The sequence below is a fragment of the Mustela nivalis genome, assembly GCF_964662115.1.
Source record: "Mustela nivalis genome assembly, chromosome: 3".
NCBI lineage: Eukaryota > Metazoa > Chordata > Mammalia > Carnivora > Mustelidae > Mustela > Mustela nivalis.
In genome coordinates, this window is record NC_139022.1 from 56,472,281 (window position 1) to 56,495,352 (window position 23,072).

General features: G+C 37.4%; 2 protein-coding genes across 46 annotated transcripts in view; one reads left to right on the top strand and one right to left on the bottom strand.

Moving 5' to 3' along the window:
• The window catches only part of PPIP5K2 (diphosphoinositol pentakisphosphate kinase 2), a 78,064-nt gene extending 72,346 nt beyond the window's left edge, over positions 1-5,718 (bottom strand). For 20 of the 42 annotated variants that reach the window (XR_014309793.1, XR_014309794.1, XR_014309795.1 and 17 more), the window contains exons 1-2: positions 5,416-5,654; positions 444-805 (exon numbers count right to left, since the gene is read on the bottom strand). Coding sequence is in view for 37 of the 42 variants with exons in the window: in XM_082723782.1 (XP_082579908.1) it covers positions 444-557 (114 nt within the window). In the remaining 5 variants the exon portion in view is untranslated. Of the gene's footprint in view, positions 1-443; positions 806-2,453; positions 2,578-4,767; positions 5,386-5,415 lie in introns of those variants that run through there. The other 22 variants (XM_082723776.1, XM_082723769.1, XM_082723762.1 and 19 more) reach the window with 11 other exon arrangements.
• A 12-nt stretch (positions 5,719-5,730) lies between these two features.
• GIN1 (gypsy retrotransposon integrase 1) overlaps positions 5,731-23,072 on the top strand; it is a 28,817-nt gene continuing 11,475 nt past the window's right edge. The window contains exons 1-4 of one of the 4 annotated variants that reach the window (XM_082723826.1): positions 5,731-5,826; positions 15,290-15,435; positions 17,285-17,478; positions 19,188-19,493. In XM_082723826.1, the coding sequence (XP_082579952.1) occupies positions 15,297-15,435; positions 17,285-17,478; positions 19,188-19,493 (639 nt within the window). In that variant the 5' untranslated portion in view covers positions 5,731-5,826; positions 15,290-15,296. Of the gene's footprint in view, positions 5,859-15,289; positions 15,436-17,284; positions 17,479-19,187; positions 19,494-23,072 lie in introns of all 4 variants that reach the window. The other 3 variants (XM_082723824.1, XM_082723825.1, XM_082723827.1) reach the window with 3 other exon arrangements.

The following is a 23,072-nucleotide window of genomic DNA, read 5'->3' on the forward strand; positions in this document are numbered from 1 at the left end:
AACATGGCAAACTTAAAGAAGCTGGCTAAGTCAGTACTTTTAAAATTATCTCCTTCAACTTATTTCTTTATCTTCATGTACTTTTTAGGTACTTCTGTATACAAGAAACCCTTTTGGTTTATGGCCCTGATTATTTTCTCCTTGCCATGTTTTCAACTCAATCCTGTGTTACGCTAGGCAGATCAGTGAACATATCATGAAAGACATTAAAGTTAGCATCATTAAGCAACTTAGAAATCTGACCCCTAATGGATTTCTTGCCATACCACAGATTCAATAATGTTACTAGTGAAACACAATGTGCTTTTTCAGTGCAGAAGATTTCCAACAAATTTCTATGTGCAAAAATGTCTTCACAATTTAGATACTATTAATTCACCCTGACACTGATTAGCAAGAAGCCTATATTGTACTGGTCTTCTCTCTCCAAAAAAACAACTTACAGACTCATCTTCTTCCTCCTCATCTTCATCTGCATGGTGGAAGAAATGTCGGTAATTTCCTGAGTTTATTTCTGTATCTTCAGGCCCAACAAAGAATCTGGGGGCCTCACTCATTTTTATTTCATTTGATACAGATATAAAGCACTATACTAAAACTGATTCTAAATAAACCATTCTCTCTATACTAGCAGACAGAGCTCTGCCGCAGCTTGTTTCTGCTTATACAATCACTTGGAATTGTGATGACAGTTAGTTGGCAAATGCTCTTCTGTTCTCAGATATCATTGCTTCATTGTTGATGAAGTTTAAAAGACAAAGAGTGAGGTTATTGCTTCAGTGAGTTGATGCAGTAATCTTTCTACCTAAAATGCAATAAAAGAAATTAATTTTGGAGACTGTACTTCAAAAATATTTATTTAAATGACACTTGTAAAATCTTGATCAGTAACTTGATGCATACCTTCAAATGAAATGACATTTGCTTCCATAAAATATAAAAAATTAAGCTCTAATCTTCAATAACCTACATTTCAGCAATTTGACAAACTGATTCAAAATAAAAGCATAGTAACAAAATAACAAAGTAACAATAACAAAAATACACACTAAATTCTTCAAGTCCAAAAATATCTAACAAATGAGAAAATTATTCAAATTATAACAAAATTCCATTAAAAGCTAAATACCTCTGCAATGCACTTAAGAATACCTGAATAGAATGAAAAAAAAAAAAAACCCATAAAGTGTAATGTGGGTTTAAAACCCACTGGCATCTATAAATCAATCTGAAATTTGATTAAACCAATTTTTAAAAGACTAACTAGAAAGTTCAGGAAACAAAACTGTTTCACATTCTAATCTCAAAAAAAAAATCAACAAAATAAAATTAGAATAAAAACAAGATTTCATTATAACAGCAGATCTTAAACTTTTAAAAGTCAGAAATTCCTTGGCTAGCCTAATAAAATCTATAGATCTTCTCCTCAGAAAAACATGTACATGAGTAATAAATTCTGCAAACAATTTTATATGACTGACATCCAAGCTTTTCTATATAAACTGATGCCTATGAACATCAGTTTAAGAACTCTCATATAACAGTGATATCTCAAAACATCTTTACCAAAGCTGTTTGTATTACTGTTCCCTTAGTCATATTAAAACTAATAACCTACCAAGATGAAACGATATATCAAATAATTCATTTGCTTATTGGTAATATAGTAGATTATTTGATCAAATATTCTTAGAAGCTGGATTATATGTTAGAACCACAAAGACTACCCCCAAAACTCTTTTTCCTAAAGATCTAATTCTAGTTTAATTGGTGACTCCCTATTAAATATTAAAACCCTAGCGTACCTAGCCAGGCTTCACTTTATGAAACTTTAAATTAAAATTTCACAGTGTTACAAAATTTGAAACAGTTGGTGATTAAAAAATTAAAGTAAAATACTTGCTCATGAATACCAAATACTGCTCAACTCTGATTTTTATATTGGAAACTACCATGCTAGTAAGTATCCACACTCAAAGAAGTGGTTCTCAAACTTCACATATCAGAATCACCAGAGGGCTTGTTAAAATATTAAACTAAAAAAAAAGTCTCAAAGTAGGACCCAATACTCTAAAAATTCCAACGTGATGCTCATGCTGCTGGCCTGGAAATCACACATTGGGACGCACTGCTCTAGACTTTGACAAAATTGGGTAGATAGCTTTTGCTGATAACTGTCCTTAACTTAGTTAAGTTGTTAACTTAGTTAAGTTGTCCTTAGTTCTGTGTCCTTAACTAAGTTACTGAAACTCCAGCCACCATCTGTAAAATGGGATAAATCTCATTAATTATTATGCAAATTAAATGAAAATGAAGATACAATGGCAATTAGCACAAGGTAAGCATTTAGTAAATGTTAGCTATTTATTTATCTTGCGGGCTCTTATAATTAAGACCTAGATTCCTGACCTATTGGCTCAGAACAAATACAAACAATTCAGTTTAGAAGGTACCTACTTAGCACCCACGTAATGAAGCCACAGAAACTCCTTTTTGCTGCTGCGGCTGACACTGGAGACTTCATGACATGTTTTCCAGTCTTACCACACTGCTTGAGACTATCACGAACACTACTGCCTGAAAAAAAACACTCCTCTCTTTAACAGATCTACCACGGTCAAAGCTGCTTAATTCTTAAAATGATACCACTGATCAAGCCTCAGTAATACCTAGTATTCATAAACCCACCTTTCTTGAAAAGCCTGATTTTCCTGAAACCCTAAAAGCAGTTTCCAATGCAAGTACTGTTGTAAATGGTAGCTCCAGTTCCAAGGCGCTATTACTGCAGCTACATAATAGGCTATTAAATAGGCTTCTGCATGCTGGCAAAGGCAGCCAAGCATCAGTTAGAAGTGTATACAAAAAAGCCCATGCCAAGTTTCACAAAACCCTCACATTGATTTTTTTTTCCTTCTTCAAACATTCATACACTATCTTTTTGCTGAGCCTGTCTGTCCTTCTACTTATAATTCACTATTGCCCTTGAAAGTTCCAATTCCTCCTTGAATAAACAACTGCAAAGTCTTCAACAAACACCTTTCTGACAACTGTCATGCTTCTGACAACCCATAAATACACATCAGCATCTTTCCCATCTTTCATGATCCACAGCATTTGAGATGTATCTCCCCAATTACCTGTTTCCATTAGAGTTAAGGTTTTTCCTCCACAAATTTTTATTGTGAAAGATTTGAAATATTCGGAAAAGTTGAGAGAATGATTCACTACACACTTACATTCATATACTTACCACTAGATTCCAACAATTGCTAACATTTCACCATATTTACTTTCTATTTATATACACATATACTTGCTCTATCATTTGAAAGTTATAGACATCAATTTACTTCATTTCTATATACTTCAGTATGCATCTCCTAAAAATAAGGACATCCTTCTATATAACCAATTATCATTTCCACTTAGGAAATTAGTAGTTCCCTAATACTATGTATACGTAGCTGTGCCGGTGCTTTTAGAGAACAAGGACCTTATCTGTATATTCCTAGTACTTAACTGGTGCAGAGCACTTATGTGGGTGATCAATAAACGTCCCACCAACTGTTAAGTGTAATAACCTCACCACAACCACCACAAAAGTCATACAAGTTTAAAACCTAAAACAGCAAGATCTGACCATGCAACTCTGAAGGTTCTGCACATTAGCTTCGTCGTCTGCTTTCAAAAAAAACCCATGCTGCAGTTAGTCTTTTGGTTTCTGAACTATTTATTTCTGCCTCACAATATGGAAGCTGCATGAGGACAGAGATCATTTCATAAGACACATAAATAGGCATACTGAATTCTTTTTTTTTTTTAATGAAAACTTTCTTCTTTTTTTTAATGAATACTTTCAACCACTGAAAATATTAGTGAAGAAACTGGAAGCAAAGAAGCATAATGGTAAGACAAGAGTAAGATAGGGGTGTCTGGGAGGCTCAGTGGGTTGTGGCCTCTGCCTTTGGCTTGGGTCATGGTCCCAGGGTCCTGGGACCGAGCCCCCCACATGGGGCTCTCTGCTCTGCGGGGAGCCTGCTTCCTCCTCTCTCTCTGCCTGCTTCGCTGCCTACTTGTGATCTCCGTCTGTCAGATAAATAAATAAAATCTTCCCCCCCCAAAATAAAAAGTAGTATAATTAAGAATACAGATTATGGAGTCTAATAAATGTGGTTTCTAATACACATTTAATAATAAGCGTAAATGTTTACTAGTAACAAAAGTGGTTTTAGTTAGGACAAGTTAAGTGGCCTCTCTCAGTCTCAGAACCTAGCTCAGTAAAGTGAAAATAATACTGTAATATAACTCATGGGATTGTTGAGAGAAGTATATGAGAAAATACGTAAAGCACTTGGCACAATTAAGAATTCAGTTACTGGGGCGCATGGGTGGTTCACTGGGTTAGAGCCTCTGCCCTCGGCTCAGGTCATGATCCCAGCCCTGAGTCCCGTGCGACGAGCTCTCTGCTCGGCAGGGAGCCTGCTTCCCCTCTCTCTCTCCCTCCCTCTCTCTGCCTGCCTCTCTGCCTACTTGTGATCTCTGTCAAATAAGTAAATAAAATCTAAAGAAAAGAAAAAAAAAAAATTCAGTTACTGGCAACCGCCTGAAACAAAAACTGTATTTTTCACTGAAGTCTTTTCAATAGCAAAACAATACCCTATCCCAGGCTAGGGCAAAAAGATGCTGGGTACTAAAGCCAGCCACGCTTCCTCCTACTTCCCCCATCTAAGGCTTCCAGCACACTGAAGCAAAACAAGGATCACCCACAGGAATCCAAAGGTCGCCAACTCCCAGAAGTCGTCCAGAACCGAGTCCATGCGATCCTGAGGTCCCCACCCTCGGTCCTTCTCCCTCGAAGCGCGCGAGGTGCAGCCCACTCGAACTGATCAGGTGAGGCGGTGACCTGCCGTCTCCGTTTTTACTCTGGAAAAGCTGCAACGCAAGGGCCTTTCGGTTCTTCCGAAGTGGGGGGGGGGGTGAGGGGGGGCAGGCGGCGAGGAGAAGAGGGGTCAAGACTGAGGGAGGGAAATCAAAACAGCCGTCGCTACCCTCCCCACACCTCAGTCCCCAGACTCGAGGCTGCCTACTCTGGAGGAGCGAGCCCTCCGCCTGGAGTACCAGCCACGGACGCTCGGCAGTTTCCTTCGGTTTCTTCTGAAAGGTCTGGTCTCCCCAGCCCAAGGAATACAGAAGCGAGGCAACCGCGGAAGAGAAGAAAATGAGACGCGAAAAAGACCCTCGGGGCTGGAGGGTCACGCCTCCGCGCCCACGCCGCCTTTCGCCCTGGCACACGCCCCTGGGAAGAGCGCGTGTCTAAGCTCCGCAAAGCGCAGAAGACAAAGCAACTAACTGCCCAGCAGCGGCCTCGGGTGACCGAGCTCGGCACCTCGGTTCTCCTCAGGGCTGAGTCCTCACCTGCTACCGCTGCAGCAGCCACGCAAGCTGCAGAAGAGAGCCGCGCCCTTCCCAGCTTTCGGCTTCCCCTTTAATCCCAGAGACAGAAGGCAAGCGGTCCGCGAAAGACTCCAGCTGTTAGCTTGGACGCAGGTCTTTCACTCCAGTAGCAGCTGTAGGGCCACACAGAGGTACTGCAAGGCACTACACCACCTCCCTTATCTCGGTGGGTCACGCCTCTCCCCGCCCGCCTCGGGTCTCACACAGAAACCTCACCGGGCGGAACGCTTTCCGGCAAGTGCCAAACGGCCTGCCCGGCCCCCATAAGCACACACCCCCCCCCAAAAGGCACGGTAGTTCCGTTTCCGGCAGCACCAGATAAGTCGCGAGAGGAAGCTTAAATCCTGTCGTTTGTGTGTAGGACCACTTTCGGTGAGTGGTCGTTCCGGTATGCTTTGTTAGAGGTATTGTTTGTTTTTTTTTTTTTAAGTGCGGCATCCCCTGACAGTAATTTCGAAACCACTTGCATCGACTAGTTTAAGGACGGGTTTAATTGACCGCGGAGATTGCGCAGGCGCTCTTGAGGAGAGAGGGCCTTGCTTGGGCGTTGCGGTGTCCCGCGCCAGCTGACTTGAAAAGGGGCGAGTTCTGGAGTTGGGCGTGGGGTGGTGCTTCGTCTGTGGGACCGAGGTTTGCTTCAGATCGTTTGGCTGGTCAGGCCAAGTGTAGCTGGACCTTGCCCTTAAGAATTGATGAACGAGTCGTTCAGACTCGCTGGACATGCTCTCCTCTCCGATAGTCAAAGGAGCGTCCGAGACCGCGAGCTGGTTGACCTGCCGCAGTTGGCGGACTCCGGAGAATTCTCCCCACTTGCCTTGACCGTCGTTGTCGATTGATCTGGGATATTGCCCTCGTGCCCCCCCAAATTAAAATTTCCTTTAGCGGGGGAAAATCGCCGAGTTCGGGGGAGAATCTAGTCCGGTAGTGTAGTTTAAAAGGAAAAGAACACTACCTCCGTGTGAGTTCTCCTCAAATGAGCGTTTCTGGGCCAAAGTAGAGAAATAGTGTTCCAAAATGGAAATTCGTGTATCCCACGTGACTTTTGTGGGTCTGCTTCTGGAAGGGAGGGCATGTTGGTTCAACGAACTTGTAGGTTGAAGCGAAGCCGATTACAAGTGTTCCGGTGTCATCAGTTTTCCCATTCTTAGACCTGACCCCCAAAAATCGTGTTCCTCTTTTTCTCAAAGATTACACTAAATCAGAAGTAAAAACTCTGATCACAAGTCAGTATGTTGAATATGTTGAAATACTGCAAAATTTAAGTTTTTAAGCTGGAACACATGCATGTGACAACTCTTTGGAGACTTAAGTCGTTGCCCTTGATGGGTTTTGTCCAGTTCTTACTTAAAGTGATACTTAACTGCCTTAGTTTTTGCATACGCAAGATAAAAACCAAAGGAATTAAGTAACAAATATTTACGCAACTACTTACTGATTTTATTTGACGTTGTCTTAGGGACCTAGCGTTAAAGCTTAATCAGATTTGACCCTGACAGTTCCTCTTGCAAAATCAGAACTTGTAATCAGCCACCTTCACCTCCTCTTATCATCCCTACATATTTTAATACACAAGTACTTATTTAACACAAATTCTTAAAAATAAGGGCTATTTAAAGAAGGCTTAATATTTATTTTTATAACTTAAACCACTAATTCTCCCTTGTAAATGATACTTTTGTTTAATATTTGGATATGGGAAACTACTTCATTTATGTTTGTTCTACTCCTACAACTTAAAGCCTGTATTATTTCTGTATATTAATGCCAAATATTAGCAGCAAACTTTAACCTATTTAGATGATTTTCATTTTTGTGAACTGATTTTTCTTATGTATTTAAGCTTGTGAACCACATTAGACTATAATCATTACAAAGTGTGCAACTCTTCAGTCTTCTGGCTTTCCTTGTTAGCATTAAAACATAAACGTTACCATAAAACATTAATCACCATTAGTGAAAACGAGATTTTAAAATCTTTTTCCTTGTAGATAGAGGTTTTGAGAAAAGAGTTTTCTATTATTTTGAACAGTTTGATATGAATGATAATAAATACTCTAACAATAATTATATGTTGAATTACCATTTGCCAAGGGACTTTGCAAATGCTTAATCTCACTGATCCTGATATTTATGAAAAAGGAAGAATAAGTATTATTTTCTTTTTTCATATGTGATTACTGAAGCTTAGGTAGCTCATACACCACAAATTTTGACTCCTGAAAGCCATGACTTCGTAGACACACCCTACTTATATTGCCATATATATGTAAGAGAAGTAGTGTTTTCCTAAGTGCAATAACAATTACATTTGGAACATGTGCTCTTTTTTTTTTAATTCACTGCTATCTTTCCTATGAGGAGTGGCAAATAATTCTTAGCTCATTCACAAATACGTGAATGTCTACTGTGTCCCAAACTATGTGAAATGATATAAACATTAAAAATTAATAAGACATTATGGTGAGTGCTGTGAAGTGTGTAAACCTGGTGATTCACAGACCTGTACCCCTGGGGATAAAAATATACTCTATGTTTATGAAAAATAAAAAATTTTTAAAAAGTGAATAAGACTTTCTGAATTATTAATTACAAAATAATTTTACAACTTCACTAGAAGAGGCCTGAACCAAGTATTATGAAATCTGAGATCGACAGTAATGATGTTATTAGCATAGCAGGGAGAAAAAAGCCAACAAAATTTGAAACAACAGAAAACAAGGCTCAGATGTCAGTGCCCCCACTCACTGTGTTGCTTTGAGCAAATTGGATACTCTCTCTGAAACTCTATTTTCTTACCTATAAAGTGGATATACAGCTAGTGCCTACTTCATAGGATGTAGTGAGGATCATCACAGTAAAGCATTGTATAAATGTTTTGCAATTCTTAAAAATTGCCTTTGCAGTTAATTAAAAATTTTCCTTTTTTTAAATATTTTATTTATTTATTTGACAGAGAGAGAGGGGGAAGCAGGCTCCCCACTGAGCAGAGAGCCTGATGTGGGCCTTGATCCCAGGACCCTGAGATCATGACCTGAGCCGAAGGCAGAGGCTTAACCCACTGAGCCATCCAGGCGCCCAAAAATTCTCCTTTAATTAAAAAAAATTATTCCTTGCCCCCGTAGTTTTGGCTTTTTCAGATGTCATTTAAATAATAGCATATAGTATGGAGCCTTTTGTGTCTGACTTTTTAGCATAAAAACATTATGGTTTTTAGATTTATCCCTATTAAGTATCTTTTTAGTTCGCTCATTATCAGTGCTGAGTAGTATTTCACCATATGGATCTACCATGATTTATTTATCCACTCACCAGTTGCTGAACATTTGGTTTGTCTTCAGATTTCAGCGGTTAGGAATAAAGCTTCTAGAAACAGTCCCATACACATTTGTATGGATATATACTTTAATTTCTCTTGAGTTAAAACTGTTTTCCAGCATGTTTGTAACATTTTGTATTCTCACCAGCGATTTCTGTATCCTTGGTAGTACTTAGTATTGTTAGTTTTTTTCCTTTTCTTTTCTTTTTTGGCCTTTTTGATAGATGTATAGCAGTATTTTAACACTATTTGTTTTTTTAAATGTCTAATTGTGTTGAGCATATTTTATTTTCATGTGTTTATTCGCAAGTCATATTTTCTTTGATGAAAGGTCTGTTCAAATCTTTTGCCCATTTTCTAAGTTGGATTGTTTGTACCTTATTGAGATTTAAGAATTCTTTACAAATTCTTTGCCATGATGAGAATGGAGCTAGAGATTTAAACAAGGCAAAATAAGTCAGAGACAAATACCATATTTCACTTATATGTGGAATCTAAGAAACAAAATAGATGAACATAGGGAAAGAAAAAAAAGAGAGAGAAGCAAACCATAAGAGACTCTTTAACTATAAAGAACAAACTGAGAGTTGATGGAGGGAGGAGGGTAGGTATTAAGGAGGGCACTTGTGATGAGCACTGGGTGTTCTATGTAGTGATGAACTACTAAATTCTACACCTGAAACCAAATTTACCATATATGCTAACTAACTAGAATTTAAATGAAAACTTGAAAGAAATAAGAGTTATTTATAAGTTCTGAATACAAGTTTTTTATTATATTTGTATACTGCAAATATTTTCTCCCAGCTGTTATTATTCTTTTCACTTTCTTAACATTGCCTTTAAAAGAACAAAAGTTTTTTGGGGCGCCTGGGTGGTGCAGTTAATTAAGCATCTGACTCTTGATTTCAGCTCTGGTCATGATCTCAGAGTCATGAGATCAAGCCCCTGCAATGAGCTTCGTGCTGAGGTGGTTTCTGCTTGAGATTCTCTCCCTCTGCCCCTTCCCCCCTGCTCCTGCTCAACTTCTCTCTCCTCTCGCTCTCTTGCTCTCTCTCTCTCTTTCTCACAAATAAATAAATAAATCTTTAAAAAAAATAAAAGAACAAAAGGTTTTTGGTTTTTTATTTAGCTTTGTATTCCCATAACCTAGTGCATATAAGGATTTAAGGACTTGGTAAATGAATAAACAAATAAAAAGTTACGTGGATGAAAGGCCTGACAACTGCAGTAGTGAGTAAAACATAGGAAGTTCTTCAGTGGTACAAAGGTCAGGAGAGGTTGAGATCGCTTCAGATTCAGACATCATGAAAGGCTTGCTTCAGTGAGGTGCTAAGAGATTTATTTTGAAAAATGGTTAAGACTTAATCAGGTAGGGGCACCTATGTGGCTCAGTTAGTTAAGCATCTGCCCTGGACTCAGGTCATGATAGCTGAGTTCTGGAATCAAGCCCAAGCTGGGCTTCCTGCTCAGTGGGAATTCTGCTTTTTTCTCTCTCTCTAATAAATAAAATCTTAGGAAAAAAAAAAAAGATTTACTCAGATAAAATTGGAAGGATAAACCATTCACGGGGAAATGGTGACATAAACCAAGGTACAGAGAGTGGTTGGGATGTGGGCAAAGGTATATAAAGAAGGCGAGAGGAGAAACTGTGAGCTTGTATTGTGCCAGGTTGTAGATGCTTGGCTAAATAGTTCAGACTTTGTCAGTAAGCAGTGGAGATGGCCAAGGGCAGTCTCTAATAGTGTCTACTCTGTCTAATAATTCATTTGGAAGATAAAAATATGCTTAGGACAATGAATAGTTTTTAAGTTTCAAGGTAACTGTCAAATAATCACCCCTTTAGTGTTCTGTTCTTTACTAAGACAGCCAACCCTTATATAACACACTTTTGAAATACAAAAATATGTGGAAATTTTCTGATTTTTATGTCTTCCACTATTAGAAGAGTCCACTCTACCTTAATGTTGACAACAAACAAACAAACAACAAAGCCAAAAACCTCAGAGAACTCAGTTTTCAAGATTTTGTTTATTGATTTCTTCTATTCCTTGAACTTTTGTACTATGTACTTGCTCTGAGGAGCAAAAGTTCTATGTTGATGTATTTTCAGTTCTTCAAAAGTTAAGGGTTTGAAAGTGGAAAGGTTAATTTTAGTGAATAGACTTTCTGAACATGAATCTTTGCTCATGTATTTTGGTAGGACAGCCAGGAGTATCCTAATAGCATAGATGCTTAAATGTACTAAGGGCTTTATCTTATATTGAGTAATTAGAGTAAAGATTTTCTGGATGTTTGTGTGTTCTCTCCCCCATACCCCAGCTCCTGCAAATCTGTATGTTGAAATCCTAACCACCAGTGTTACGATATTAAGAGGTGATGTGTTTGAAACGTGATTAGGTCATGAGGATGGAGCCCTCAAGAATGGAATTAGTGCCTTTCATTTTTGCTGCTGCTGCTGCTGTTGTTGTTTTAAGTAGTCTCCATGCCTAGTGTGGAGCCCAGTGCAAGGCTTGAACTCATAGCCCTGAGATCAAGACCTTAGCTGAGATCAAGAGTTGGCACTTAACCAACAGAGCCCCCAGACACCCTGGAATTAGTGCTCTTTTAAAAGTGATGTCAGAGAGCTCCCCAGCACCTTCTGTTATGTGAAGACAAAGCAAAGATGTAATCTATGAAGCAAGAAGCAAGCTTTTACCAGACACTGAATCTGCCAGCTTGTGCTTTGACTTTTCAGCCTCTAGAATTGTGAAAAATAAATGTTTGTTGTTAATAAGATACCCAGTCTATGGTATATTGTTAGAGCAACCCAAGTGGACTAAGACACCCTGGAGAATTGTAGGGGACAGTTGGGGGAACTTAAAAGGTAGAAGTTTTTAAGTATAAGGGGAAAATAATGGACATCACTGTAGTTTATGGAGACATTCATGTTGTCCAATAGCCAGTTTTTTTTTTTTTTCTACCAGTTACAATTACCCATATCCCTCTGTGTTATGGGATCTGTATTTTCTCATAAGGTGTGCAAGTTTGGTTTTGCTCCTGGAGGCTTTTTAATAGGCCTGAAAATGCTTCTTCCCTTTTCTTTTTAAGGTCCTTCAGGTTTTGCAACCTTTACTGATCTCTGAAAGGAAGGCACTAAAGGATTTTATCTTATTTGTATAAATCATGTCTTCTTCCAAATACCATGCTCAGAAGCTGTCTAGGATGGGATGTTTCAAGGTTCTGTTTTAGATGATTTAGAACATTGTTGATTCCAAAAGCCACTCATAGAAAACCATAATTTGGGGTTGGTCATATATTTTATACAATATAGACCCTAGCGATTTAATCTAAAATGAGAAATGGCAGGGATGCCTAGCTGGCTCTGTGAGCAGAGCATGTGACTTTTGATCTGAGAGTTGTGGGTTTGAGTCCCATGTTGGATGTAGTGATTACTTAAAGATAAAATCTTTAAGAAGTAAAATGAGACAGGGCAGTTCTTTCTCTCCCTTGGACATGGAAGAGCTTGTGTCAGTGTACCCTGGAGTTGAAAATAGGATAAATGATTTTTGCTTGTTGGTTTAAGAGTTGAGGAGGTTTAATACAGAGCTAGAGTGACAGGCAGGCAAATGGATAGGTAGGCCAGCATAGTCTGTATTCCCTACTTGATTCACCAGTTTCCCTAAAATGAAAATTGATGAACAGTGGAAGTTTGCCAGAATCATTCGGCAGGGGGAAAACTGTAGTGAGGGTGACATTAAGGTAAAGGCATCAAGGTCTTCTTTGACAGGTGGAGTGGGTGGTAGGGGTCAGGGGGAATGGTACTTCACCTAAGAGAGTTTGAAAAGAACTAAGATTTAGAGCATGATGGAATTTGAAGACAGAGCCACAGGACAAGGGCTAAGTATATACATAGTAAAATCTTTCCATGCCTTTACTGTTTCCAATTAGGGGTTATTCTGACTACAAAAAGTCTATGAACATTTTCTTACACGTCTTTTGATAGTCATGTATTCATTTCACTGGGGTATAAATTCAAAAGTAGATTGGTCAAGTCCTTACTGTAGACAAGTTAGAAGACTCAGTTTTTCCAAGGTAGCTGTAGCGTTTTGCACTGCCATCATGTATAAGTGTTTCATTTGTTACCTGTTCTTATAGGTGGCATTGTTTATGTTTTTAATTTTACCCCTTTTGATAGTGTGTAGTTAACAGAAATCATGACTTCTTAATTTTCTTTTGGAGTAGTGATGTTGAGCACATTTTCACTTGCTTGTTAACCATTTGGATATCTTCTTTTTTAAAGTGCCGTGTAAGATTTTACTTTTATTTTTTGAGTTGGGTTTTTATCCATTTCTTTTTGATTTGCAGTTGTTTATGTATGCTGAGTATGAGTCCCTTGTTAGATATACATATTAAAGATATCTTCTGCCAGTCTGTGGATTATCTTTTCCTTTCCTTAAAGATGTCTCTTGAATGGGTTGTGATTTCAATGAAGTACAATTTGTTATAATTTTTTCCTCCTAATTAAGAATAGTGGTTTTTTGTGTCATGTTGAAGAAATCTTTATATATACCATAAAATAGGTTACTCTTTATGCTAACCCAAGACTAAGAGATATTATAAATGTACTGATATCCTCAGTGAAGTTATGAAAAGATCGGAAAGATGGTTATGTCATATACTATATCATAGGAGAAGGGACTTAATAGACTGTTAAAGCTATAGGTTCCTGGGCAGTCTATTCTTTTTTATTCTAACATTCTTTCTGCAGTAATACTCTCTTGTACACTCATCATTAGATCTTCTAGTAATCAGAAAATATCAGTATTGTTTTCAGAATTAAAAATTTTAAGCTTCTGTGTTATAGTCCTAGTAGGAAACAGAAGATGGGGGATGGGGCACCTGGGTGGCTCAGTCCTTAAGCGTCTGCCTTAGGTCATGATTCCGGGCTCAGGTCATGTTCCCAGGCTCCTGGGATCCAACCCTATGTTGGGCTCCCTGCTAGGCAGGGAGCCTACTTCTCCTTCTCCTTCCCTACCCCCCCCATGCATGCTCACGCGCTCTCTCTCTCTCTCTATCAAATAAATAAAATCTGGGGAGGGGGGGAAGAAACAGAAGATACATTCTCCTGGAAATCTGAAGAAAATTAAATGAAGCTCCTACTTAAAAGACCAAAGAACAGGGTCAAAGAAATCCGCATGGTACCCTGAGATTAGTAACAGCAGGGCATGATGATGGACTAGTGCTCCTGCGTTAGCGAAAAGAGGAAATGATGTTATAGACTTGCAGTGAGAATTAGAAACATGGAAGATGGGCTATTCTACAGAAGCAGTAGTTGCAGAGGGTTGCAATCTAAACCAATAAATAAATATCCTGACTGCTTCTGCATTCTGATTTGCCTCCTGGCACCTCCCACTGAGCAAGCCTAATCAGAAAACTGTAAGTGTAGTTTCCAAGGGTCAGTCTCTTAGGGCACAGTAGCAGGGAAAGAAAGGCCAAAAGATTGATCTGGAAGGGTGGGAGTGGTGGCAAACAGAATAATCTGCATAGAATAGTTTCTTTCACCTAAAAATCTGAAAGGGGCTTTTTTTTTTTTTTTTAACTTAATGGTTTCCTATATAATTTATGGTCTAAAATAGACAAATTTTATTTTGTTTTGGTTTTGCTGGTACGGCCAGAGTTTTCTTTATAACATAGATAAAGTATGTACAGGACCAAAAATCAGTTCTGTTCAAGAAAAAGCAGCTTATACGTAGTTCAGAAGAGTATATGAGATCTGGCATAACTAAATATCTTCTCTGTCATTTATCATTTAAACATTTCCAAAATAGATCTTTTTCATAAATTACCTGAGTGGACTTTTTTTTTTTTTTTTTTTTTTTTTGCATTTTGCAATGACCATGAATGTATTTAGAAGGGGGAAAAAAGGGGCGCCTGGGTGGCTCAGTGGGTTAAGCCACTGCCTTCGGCTCAGGTCATAATCTCAGGGTCCTGGGATCGAGTTCCGCATCGGGCTCTCTGCTCGGCAGGGAGCCTGCTTCCCTCTCTCTCTCTCTCTGCCTGCCTCTCCATCTACTTGTGATTTCTCTCTGTCAAATAAATAAATAAAATCTTTAAAAAAAGAAGGGAAAAAAAAACCATTTTTTCCCTTTATAACCTATCACGTATTTAAATGTCATACAACAGAACCATTCTATGTAACTAAGATTTCGATTGATGGTAGTGAGAGACTTTATGCAAAACTTTTTGAAGTGTAATCATTTATTTTGTTTTTTCCCAGTATGTGGAAAATTTTCAGCATTTCTTTTCACATGGAAGGAGACAAGATAATGTGTTATGATGTATCTCAAAAATAGCTTTTGAATATTTTAGTTCGTATACACCACACAGTTCCTTTTCTGTACTATATTTATCTCCATCACAGATAATATTCCGGGAATGTTCAATCATATATAAGCAGAAATGTGACAGAAGCATGAACCAAAATAGCAACTGAATGAACTTACCATTCAAATTATATCTTTAAATACCTTTACCTAGGTTCATCATGGTCCGTAGTGGAAAAAATGGTGACCTTCATCTTAAACAGATTGCATATTATAAACGAACTGGTGAATACCATCCAACTACACTACCAAGTGAAAGAAGTGGCATAAGAAGAGCAGCAAAAAAATTTATCTTCAAAGGTAACACTGGGGCACCTGGATGGCTGAGTTGGTTAAGCATCCAACTCTTGATTTTGACTCAGGTCATGATCTCAGGGTCCTGAGGTGGAGCCCGGTGTGGGGCTCTGTGCTGGGTATGGAGCCTCTTTAAGATTCTTTCTCCCTCTCCGTCTCCCCCTCCCTGTTACCTCACCCCCGCTCATACACACTCTCTTTCTCTCTGTCTCTAAAAAAGAAAGAAAGCAAAAGAAAAGAAACAAAGGTAACATGTATGCCCCAGATCTTAAGTGTAGAGTTAGTATAGATGATTTTCTATGTGTACTTTGCGGAATTCAGAGAATTTTCTGCAGTAACTGGTTGTTGTTTAACAATTACCAGCGCAGTTGATGATGACTCTCAGTCAAAAGCAAAATAAAAATTCCAGGGAAGCTAACTGAATATAAGTAAGCATGAAAAGGACTTTAAATCATAGAAAATGATAACCATGGCAAAAATAAAAAATAAAATAAAAAACACCCATTTGAATTAACATCTCATGTTCAGGTAGTTCCTACTTTAATGGCATTTTCTAGCACTTATGTCACTATTGATGAAGAGCTTATTTGATGCTGATATGAAAATATTGACTTTTTACTGTAATTATTTCTGTGGTCCCTCTGCCATCAGATATTTTCAGGATCACATTCATTTTTGAATACCTAATCCCCCTGAATGGATTAAATATTTGAAAGGCAGTAGACAATTTATGTTGAAAGATTATGGTAATTTTTCCTTCTTCTCTTCCTTCAAAGGAAAGAGACGTTTGCAATGAAATAAGCCAGAAGTTAGGTTGCCAGAGGACTAAATGAATGTTGGTGCTATTAATTAATGGAAGTTTTTCCTCTAGGTACAAAATCAGGGGACTTTAAAATAATATATAAATACTTCCTCATATCTCTGTGTATATCCAGTCCTGTAACTCCTTTATACTTCATAAGTACACCTCTTAGCTCTTAGTAAAGTTATGATTCGTTCATTCATTTATTTATTTAAACATTCATGCAGCAAATGTTTACCAAGTTCCTACTGTGTGTCAATCACATTTTAGGCCTTAGGGATAATACATGGATGAATAAGGTAGATAAGGTTCCTGCCCTTAGGTTGCTTACCTTCTAATTCAAGGAAGGAATGTTTCACTCAGCATATGCTTCATTAAACACTAGTAACTTAGTGCTGTATTTTGGAGTATGTGCTCATACTGGAGTATGTACTCACCCTGGAGAGAGAGAGGATTCTTTCCCCACCTCAATTGCTTTCCAGCTATGGATTCTTCTCAGGTACCCTCCAGAAGAAAGCAGAGAACTATCTTAAGGATAAAGGTTCTCTTGCTTTCCTGCTTTGCACATCCCACCGCCTGTTCAAATCTAGAAAAACTTAACAGTGTGATTGCTTATAAAAATGTAAGTTATGTTGAAATACTATTTTGGAAAATTCTGTTCCAGAAGTTGCTTATCTATACATAATTCATCTGCTAATTCATGCCATTTTTAAGGGGTGCCTGCAAGTATTTTTCCAGTTTGAGTACTCCCATAAAAAGATAATTTCATACTCCTGTAGTTATCACATGTTTTGGTGAACAAACTAGCTCCACTGGTACGGATAGCTACAAAATTATAGCAACTAGTGATCCTCTTATATAACAAGCAAACATAACAGCTGAGACCCTCTCAGGTTGTATGTATGCATCATTACAAATAAGTATTCTATCTCAGAGGGAAAAAGATTTTTAAAAACCATAATGGTTTGATGATAAGGCCATGATTAGATTATCTTAAAACTATATTGATCTCTAAAAATTGCAATAGTATCTTTTTGTTATGATTTATTCCAGAAAAAAAGCTCTTTTATGTTGGAAAAGACAGAAAACAAAACCGTTTGGTAATTGTTTCAGAAGAAGAAAAAAAGAAAGTCCTAAGAGAATGCCATGAAAATGACACTGGAGCTCATCATGGCATATCCAGAACCCTTACTCTAGTGGAATCCAATTATTATTGGACTTCTGTGACCAATGATGTCAAACAGTGGGTATGGCTTACATATTAAGAATATTTTAAATAGTATCTTTGTAGTAGATATCCAGAATTCATTATTGCTTCAGATTTACTCTGGAGATTACCTCTTGTTAAGTACTTTTTCTATGGGTAGTGTTTGTACAAAAACATTTAAAAGGAGTTTTATTTCCCATCAAAATTCTCCTTCAGGGTGCCTAGCTCTTGATTTCACCTGAGGTCATGATCTCAGGGTTGTGAGACAGAGCCCCACTTCAGGCTCTGCACTGGGAATGAAACCTGCTTAAGATTCTCTCTCTCCCGCTTCCCCTCCCTACCCCCCCTCAAAATAAAAAAGAGATCAGGTTTTCAAATTCTCCTTTAGAATCACTGAAGCATAATTTGAAATAAAACAGTATTTAAAATTTTGAAAAATAGCATATTAAAATAGATTATTTAGAACCAGATTTTCATCATTGAACTCTTATCTTGGCAGAATTCAAATGGGGGTGAAATTCCTTTGACTAAATGATTACCTCTTTAATGGCCATCATTTAATCTCTTCTCAAAAGGAGAATCTGTTTGTAAGTCAGGTCCAGTGTGTTCTGTCATCTTTTGTGCATATCTCATCTTGATGTAGAAAATGTCAAATATGGCAGAGACCCAAAACCAACTAAAGTCAAAATCAAGTTGTGAAAATGATGACATTAGTCTGAGTTTTGTAACTTTATAACTTACTACAACCTTCAGCTTCTTAAAGTATATTCCCCTAGGAATTCTGGTGTTTTTACTGGTAGGTCATCTGATCCCTACTCCTTCTAGTGTACTCTATATGACTTGGTGTCTATGTGAGATCCTTTTAATAATTATAAAGAAGATTGTCACTTCAGGTGTAAAGAATTAAAGCAACGTTTAAATATTGTTTGTAATATCAGTTTGTTGTCTGTGCAGGTAGACCTCAATATTTGTATTTGCTTTTAGAACCTGCCACACATTTCTTTGATCTTTGTCAGATCTTTATCATTTGAGAATGGATATGGTTTTTAGAAATAGAGGTTATTTATGATGAAAGCTAATATATAATTTGGACAATAAAACTTCTGATTAAAAGTAACTATGCAAAGAGAGTTTATAAAATATTTGTTCACAAGTTGGTCTGAAAGTGGTTTCCAAAGTGGAATTCTCGAAATATGCTGAGCATTGGCACCATCCATATGTTAATCAGTTCTCATCCCACTCACATTAAAAGCTCCATGGCAGCATGGGCTTTGCTTTTGTTCTTTCTATTTTCCTGGGACCTTGAGGAATTTCTGGCATCTCTAAGTATTTTTTGAATAAAATCATGTTTTAGTAAATACCATTGGAATAGATCAAAAATCTTTTGCTTATAGAAATTATTATATATTCAGATATTGACTTAAAAATATAATAAATTTGATATAATAAATTTTTTTAAATATTTATTTACATAAAAAATATTTGTTGAATGTAAACTAGAGTGATGTTCTATGTTAATAAGACCCCTTAAAGTAGTCACTGGATTGTAATAGCAAGTAATTACTTGCTTATTATTCTGAACAGAAGGTTTTATTCTATTCTGAGAATAGTCTAACGGTTTCTCCTTCAAAACAGAAAGTAACTATTAGCCATTTTAATAAAAACTTCATACTTAATAAGACTGCTTTTATTATGTTGACTATATAAACATCTGTATATCCTTTTTCTTATTGTGTGCCTGTTTTATAGGTATATGCCTGTCAGCATTGCCAAGTGGCAAAAAATACAGTTATTCTAGCACCGAAACAGCACCTTCTGAAGGTGGAAAATCCATGGAGTATAGTTACTGTTGATCTGATGGGCCCATTTCATGCAAGCAACAGAAGTCATGTTTATACTATAATCATGACAGATTTGTTCACAAAATGGGTTGTGATTTTGCCTCTCTGTGATGTTTCAGCATCAGAAATTTCTAAAGCTATTATCAATATATTTTTCTTATATGGACCGCCTCAGAAAATAATAATGGACCAAAGAGAAGAGTTCATTCATGAGGTAAGACAAATAATTAGTTAGGTCTAAGAGCATATTTTACTAAACTTTCAGTGCCACGCACACCTATGCATTCATTATAGGGTTCTTAGTAAGTTTATATAAATTGGTACAGATAATTGAAGTTTAATATTGCATAGCACAAAGGTAGCTGGACTGGCAGTTAAGAGACCAAGATTTTTATGTTGATTGTGCAAGTAAATAATTATAAATCTGTCTTTAGGTTTCCTAAAACTAAAAATGAGGAAACTGGACCAAATAATCCTTGTTTACTTCTAGCTTAAAAATTCCATGATTGGGGGTCCCTGGCTGGCTCAGTGGATAGAGCATATGACTCCTGATCTCAGGGTTGCAAGTTCAAGACCCATATGGGGCATAGAGATTACTTAAAAATAAAATCGTTAAAAAAAAATTATATGATTGACATATAGAGGGAGAGTTGACAATATATCATGTTTATGAATGAGAATATTCAATATTGAAAGGTATTGATTTTTCCCAAATCACAGTAATTTATATAATTAATTTCTAATCAGCATTAATAAGGAGGGAGCTTATTTCTTGCCCTCACCTTTTTACAGTTTAAAGTAAACTTGAAAGAATATACAGGCAAGAATATATATGAAAATTCTAAAAAAGGAATAGTGACTATGACACTTAAGGCGTATCTTAAAATTTTCATAATTAAACAGAGTACTGATATAAACAAAAATTACAGCCAGACATGTTTAATTCTGTCAACAAGGAATTAAAGCAAGCACATGTAAAATGTGCTACCAGGGAAGCTCATTAGAGACACAGTGCCTAGGATTTTTTTTTTTAAGATTAATCGTTTTTTTTTTTTTTTTTTAATTATTATTTGAGAGAGGGAGAGTATAGAGGGAGAGTAAGATGGAAAAGCAGACTCCTCACTGAGCAGAGAACCCAATGTGGGGCTCAATCCCAGGACCCCGAGATTATGACCTGAGCCAAAGGCAGATGCTTAACCAACAGCCACATAGGTGCCCCTCAGTGCCTAGGATTTTTTTTTTTTGGTAGCTAGTCACGAAGGTGCCCACTGCCTGGCTTGTACCAAAATTCTAGATTCTAAAGGAAAAATGGTGTTTGGCATAAACCACCTTGTTTGTATAGTTTTTTGTTTTGTTTTGTTTTGTTTTGTTTTTTTAATTTATTTGACAGAGAGAGATGACAAGCAGGCAGAGAGGCAGGCAGAGAGAGAGGAGGAAGCAGGCTCCCTGCTGAGCAGAGAGCCCAATGCGGGGCTCAATCCCAGGACGCTGAGATCATGACCTGAGCCAAACGCAAAGGCTTAACCCACTGAGCCACGCAGGCACCCCTTGTTTGTATAGTTTAAATGCTGTGAGCAACATATAAGGGGATGGTGGAAACCCACCCCAAATCCCGTTCCTAGCCCTGGGTGGTCCAGTTGGTTAAGTGTTTGGCTCTTAATTTCACTCAGGTCATGATCTCAGGGTCCTGGATTTGAGCCCCCATGTTGGCTCTGCAGTCAGCATGGAGTCTCCTTGTCCCTCTTTTTATTGATCCCTTCAGCTCCCATGCATCTGCGAGTGTGCACACTCCTTCTCTCTCTCTCAGATAAGCAAATCTGTAAAAAAATAAATAAATAAATAAATGAATAACAAATGTGGAAAAGTGTTCAAATTAAATAGGAATGAATATTGAAAATTAAGACCATTTTAACTTATCTAAAAAACAAAAATAGTAATAATACTTACTTTTTCTCTAGGGAATTGACTGAACATTCCAGTTATTACATTATAGGGTGATGGGATCTCTCTCATCTAGGACTGCTAAGGCACATAGTCAAGAATAACTGCCATGAAGAGACATTCTGACGCATAGCCAGGTTCATAAGAGCAAGCAGTAAAATTGTTGCATTAAAGCTGAGACTTGAATGTGTTCTGTTGACTATCAGATAATCTTGCCTGCCTTGACTGACAGAGCAATAGTCAAAATGAGGCATATGAAACAATCCAGTTTATAGGATAAACAATGTTAGAAGTTCTGCTTATATTTCTATTTTACCTAATAAATAAGAAAGAAAAGAAGTTTTGCTAATGGTATGTATAGATGATTAAGAGTATCCCAGATCAACAAGGCAGGTAGTTGTACATCACACATGTTATATAAAGTTATCTTGAGAAAAGAGTAAGAATCCACAACATGTAAGAAGGCAGATGATTGGGGGCTTCTGGGTGGCTCAGTCGATAAGCATTTGCCTTCGGCTCAGATCGTGATCCCAGGGTCCTGGGATTGAGCCCAACATCGGGCTCCCTGCTCGGCGGGAAGCCTGCTTCTCCCTCTCCCATTCCTCCTGCTGGTCTTCCTTCTCTCACTGTGTATCTCTCTATTAAATAAATAAAATCTTTAAAAACAAAAAAAAGAAGGCTTTAAAAACAAAAAAAAAGGATTGTATATCACACATGATATATAAAGTTATCTTGAGAAAAGAATAAGAATCCACACATGTAAGAGATCTTCATTAGTTTCCTAGCTCATTCTTTGTTTTCAGTAGTAGTTGCATTTCTGAATATCATCTAGTTTCCACCAAACTACTCCTCATAGAATAGCCAGGTGGCTTAAGTTTCTTACAGTGAATACAAGATAATACAATAATGCAATCACCTGTCAGCCATAAGAAAATGATAGAGCTGACACTTCTACTTAACCTCTGGTACTAGTTCTTTTATAGACATATTAATGAGATGAAAACAAATATGATAGGAAATTGGTCACCTAAATTCAAAATATCAAGAAACTGATTTGCTTCCACCATATCTAATGAAAAGCTTCACCCTTAGTGCATGAAGTGCTCAGAGATAAAAATAATGACTGTATGAAGCTATTATGAGTCACCACTTTTTCTGGTTATGTTTAAAGTCATGTGATAATCCAGGTCTTTGGAAATTTTAACAAAGGTAGCAATAAATGTTTATAAGCCTCTTTCGTAAAGTTTAATAGCAAAAAACTAAAAATCACTGAAGATTGAGAAAATGTGTTCTTTTTGGCTTAAATATTAGCTTAAATGGCTTAAATATTAGCATAATGGTGACAAAATGAAATGTTTTCTTTTGTCAGCAAACACATACCAAACACTGCTCAAGTGTTGAAATAAGATTAGAATATTACACTGTGGATGCATACAGTGTATGTGTATTACACACACAATTGGATGGAAATACAGGTGTTTCGATAAACTGCATGAACTTTTTGTAAATCTCTGAAGGAAAGAAAATACACTTTCCAAAGGAAAATCTACTTCTTTGATTTTAAAAATATGTCTATGGAAAACCAAAATTGTAACAACTAATAGAATGTCTGGTTTGATGGGAGAAAAAAGGCTCTGGGGTTAGGATATCGGGCTGGCATCCCACAAATGAATTCACCGGATCATTCTTAGGCAACAGCCTCTTGAAACTAAGAAGTGGTTTGACCCTCTTCCAGAGCTCAGTCATTTAAAACCACTGATTATGACCTCAGATTGAGGCTGACCCAAATGACACCAGTTCTCTGAGATTTCTCTCCCTCTCTTTTGTTTTTAAGGATTTAATTTTTGAATAA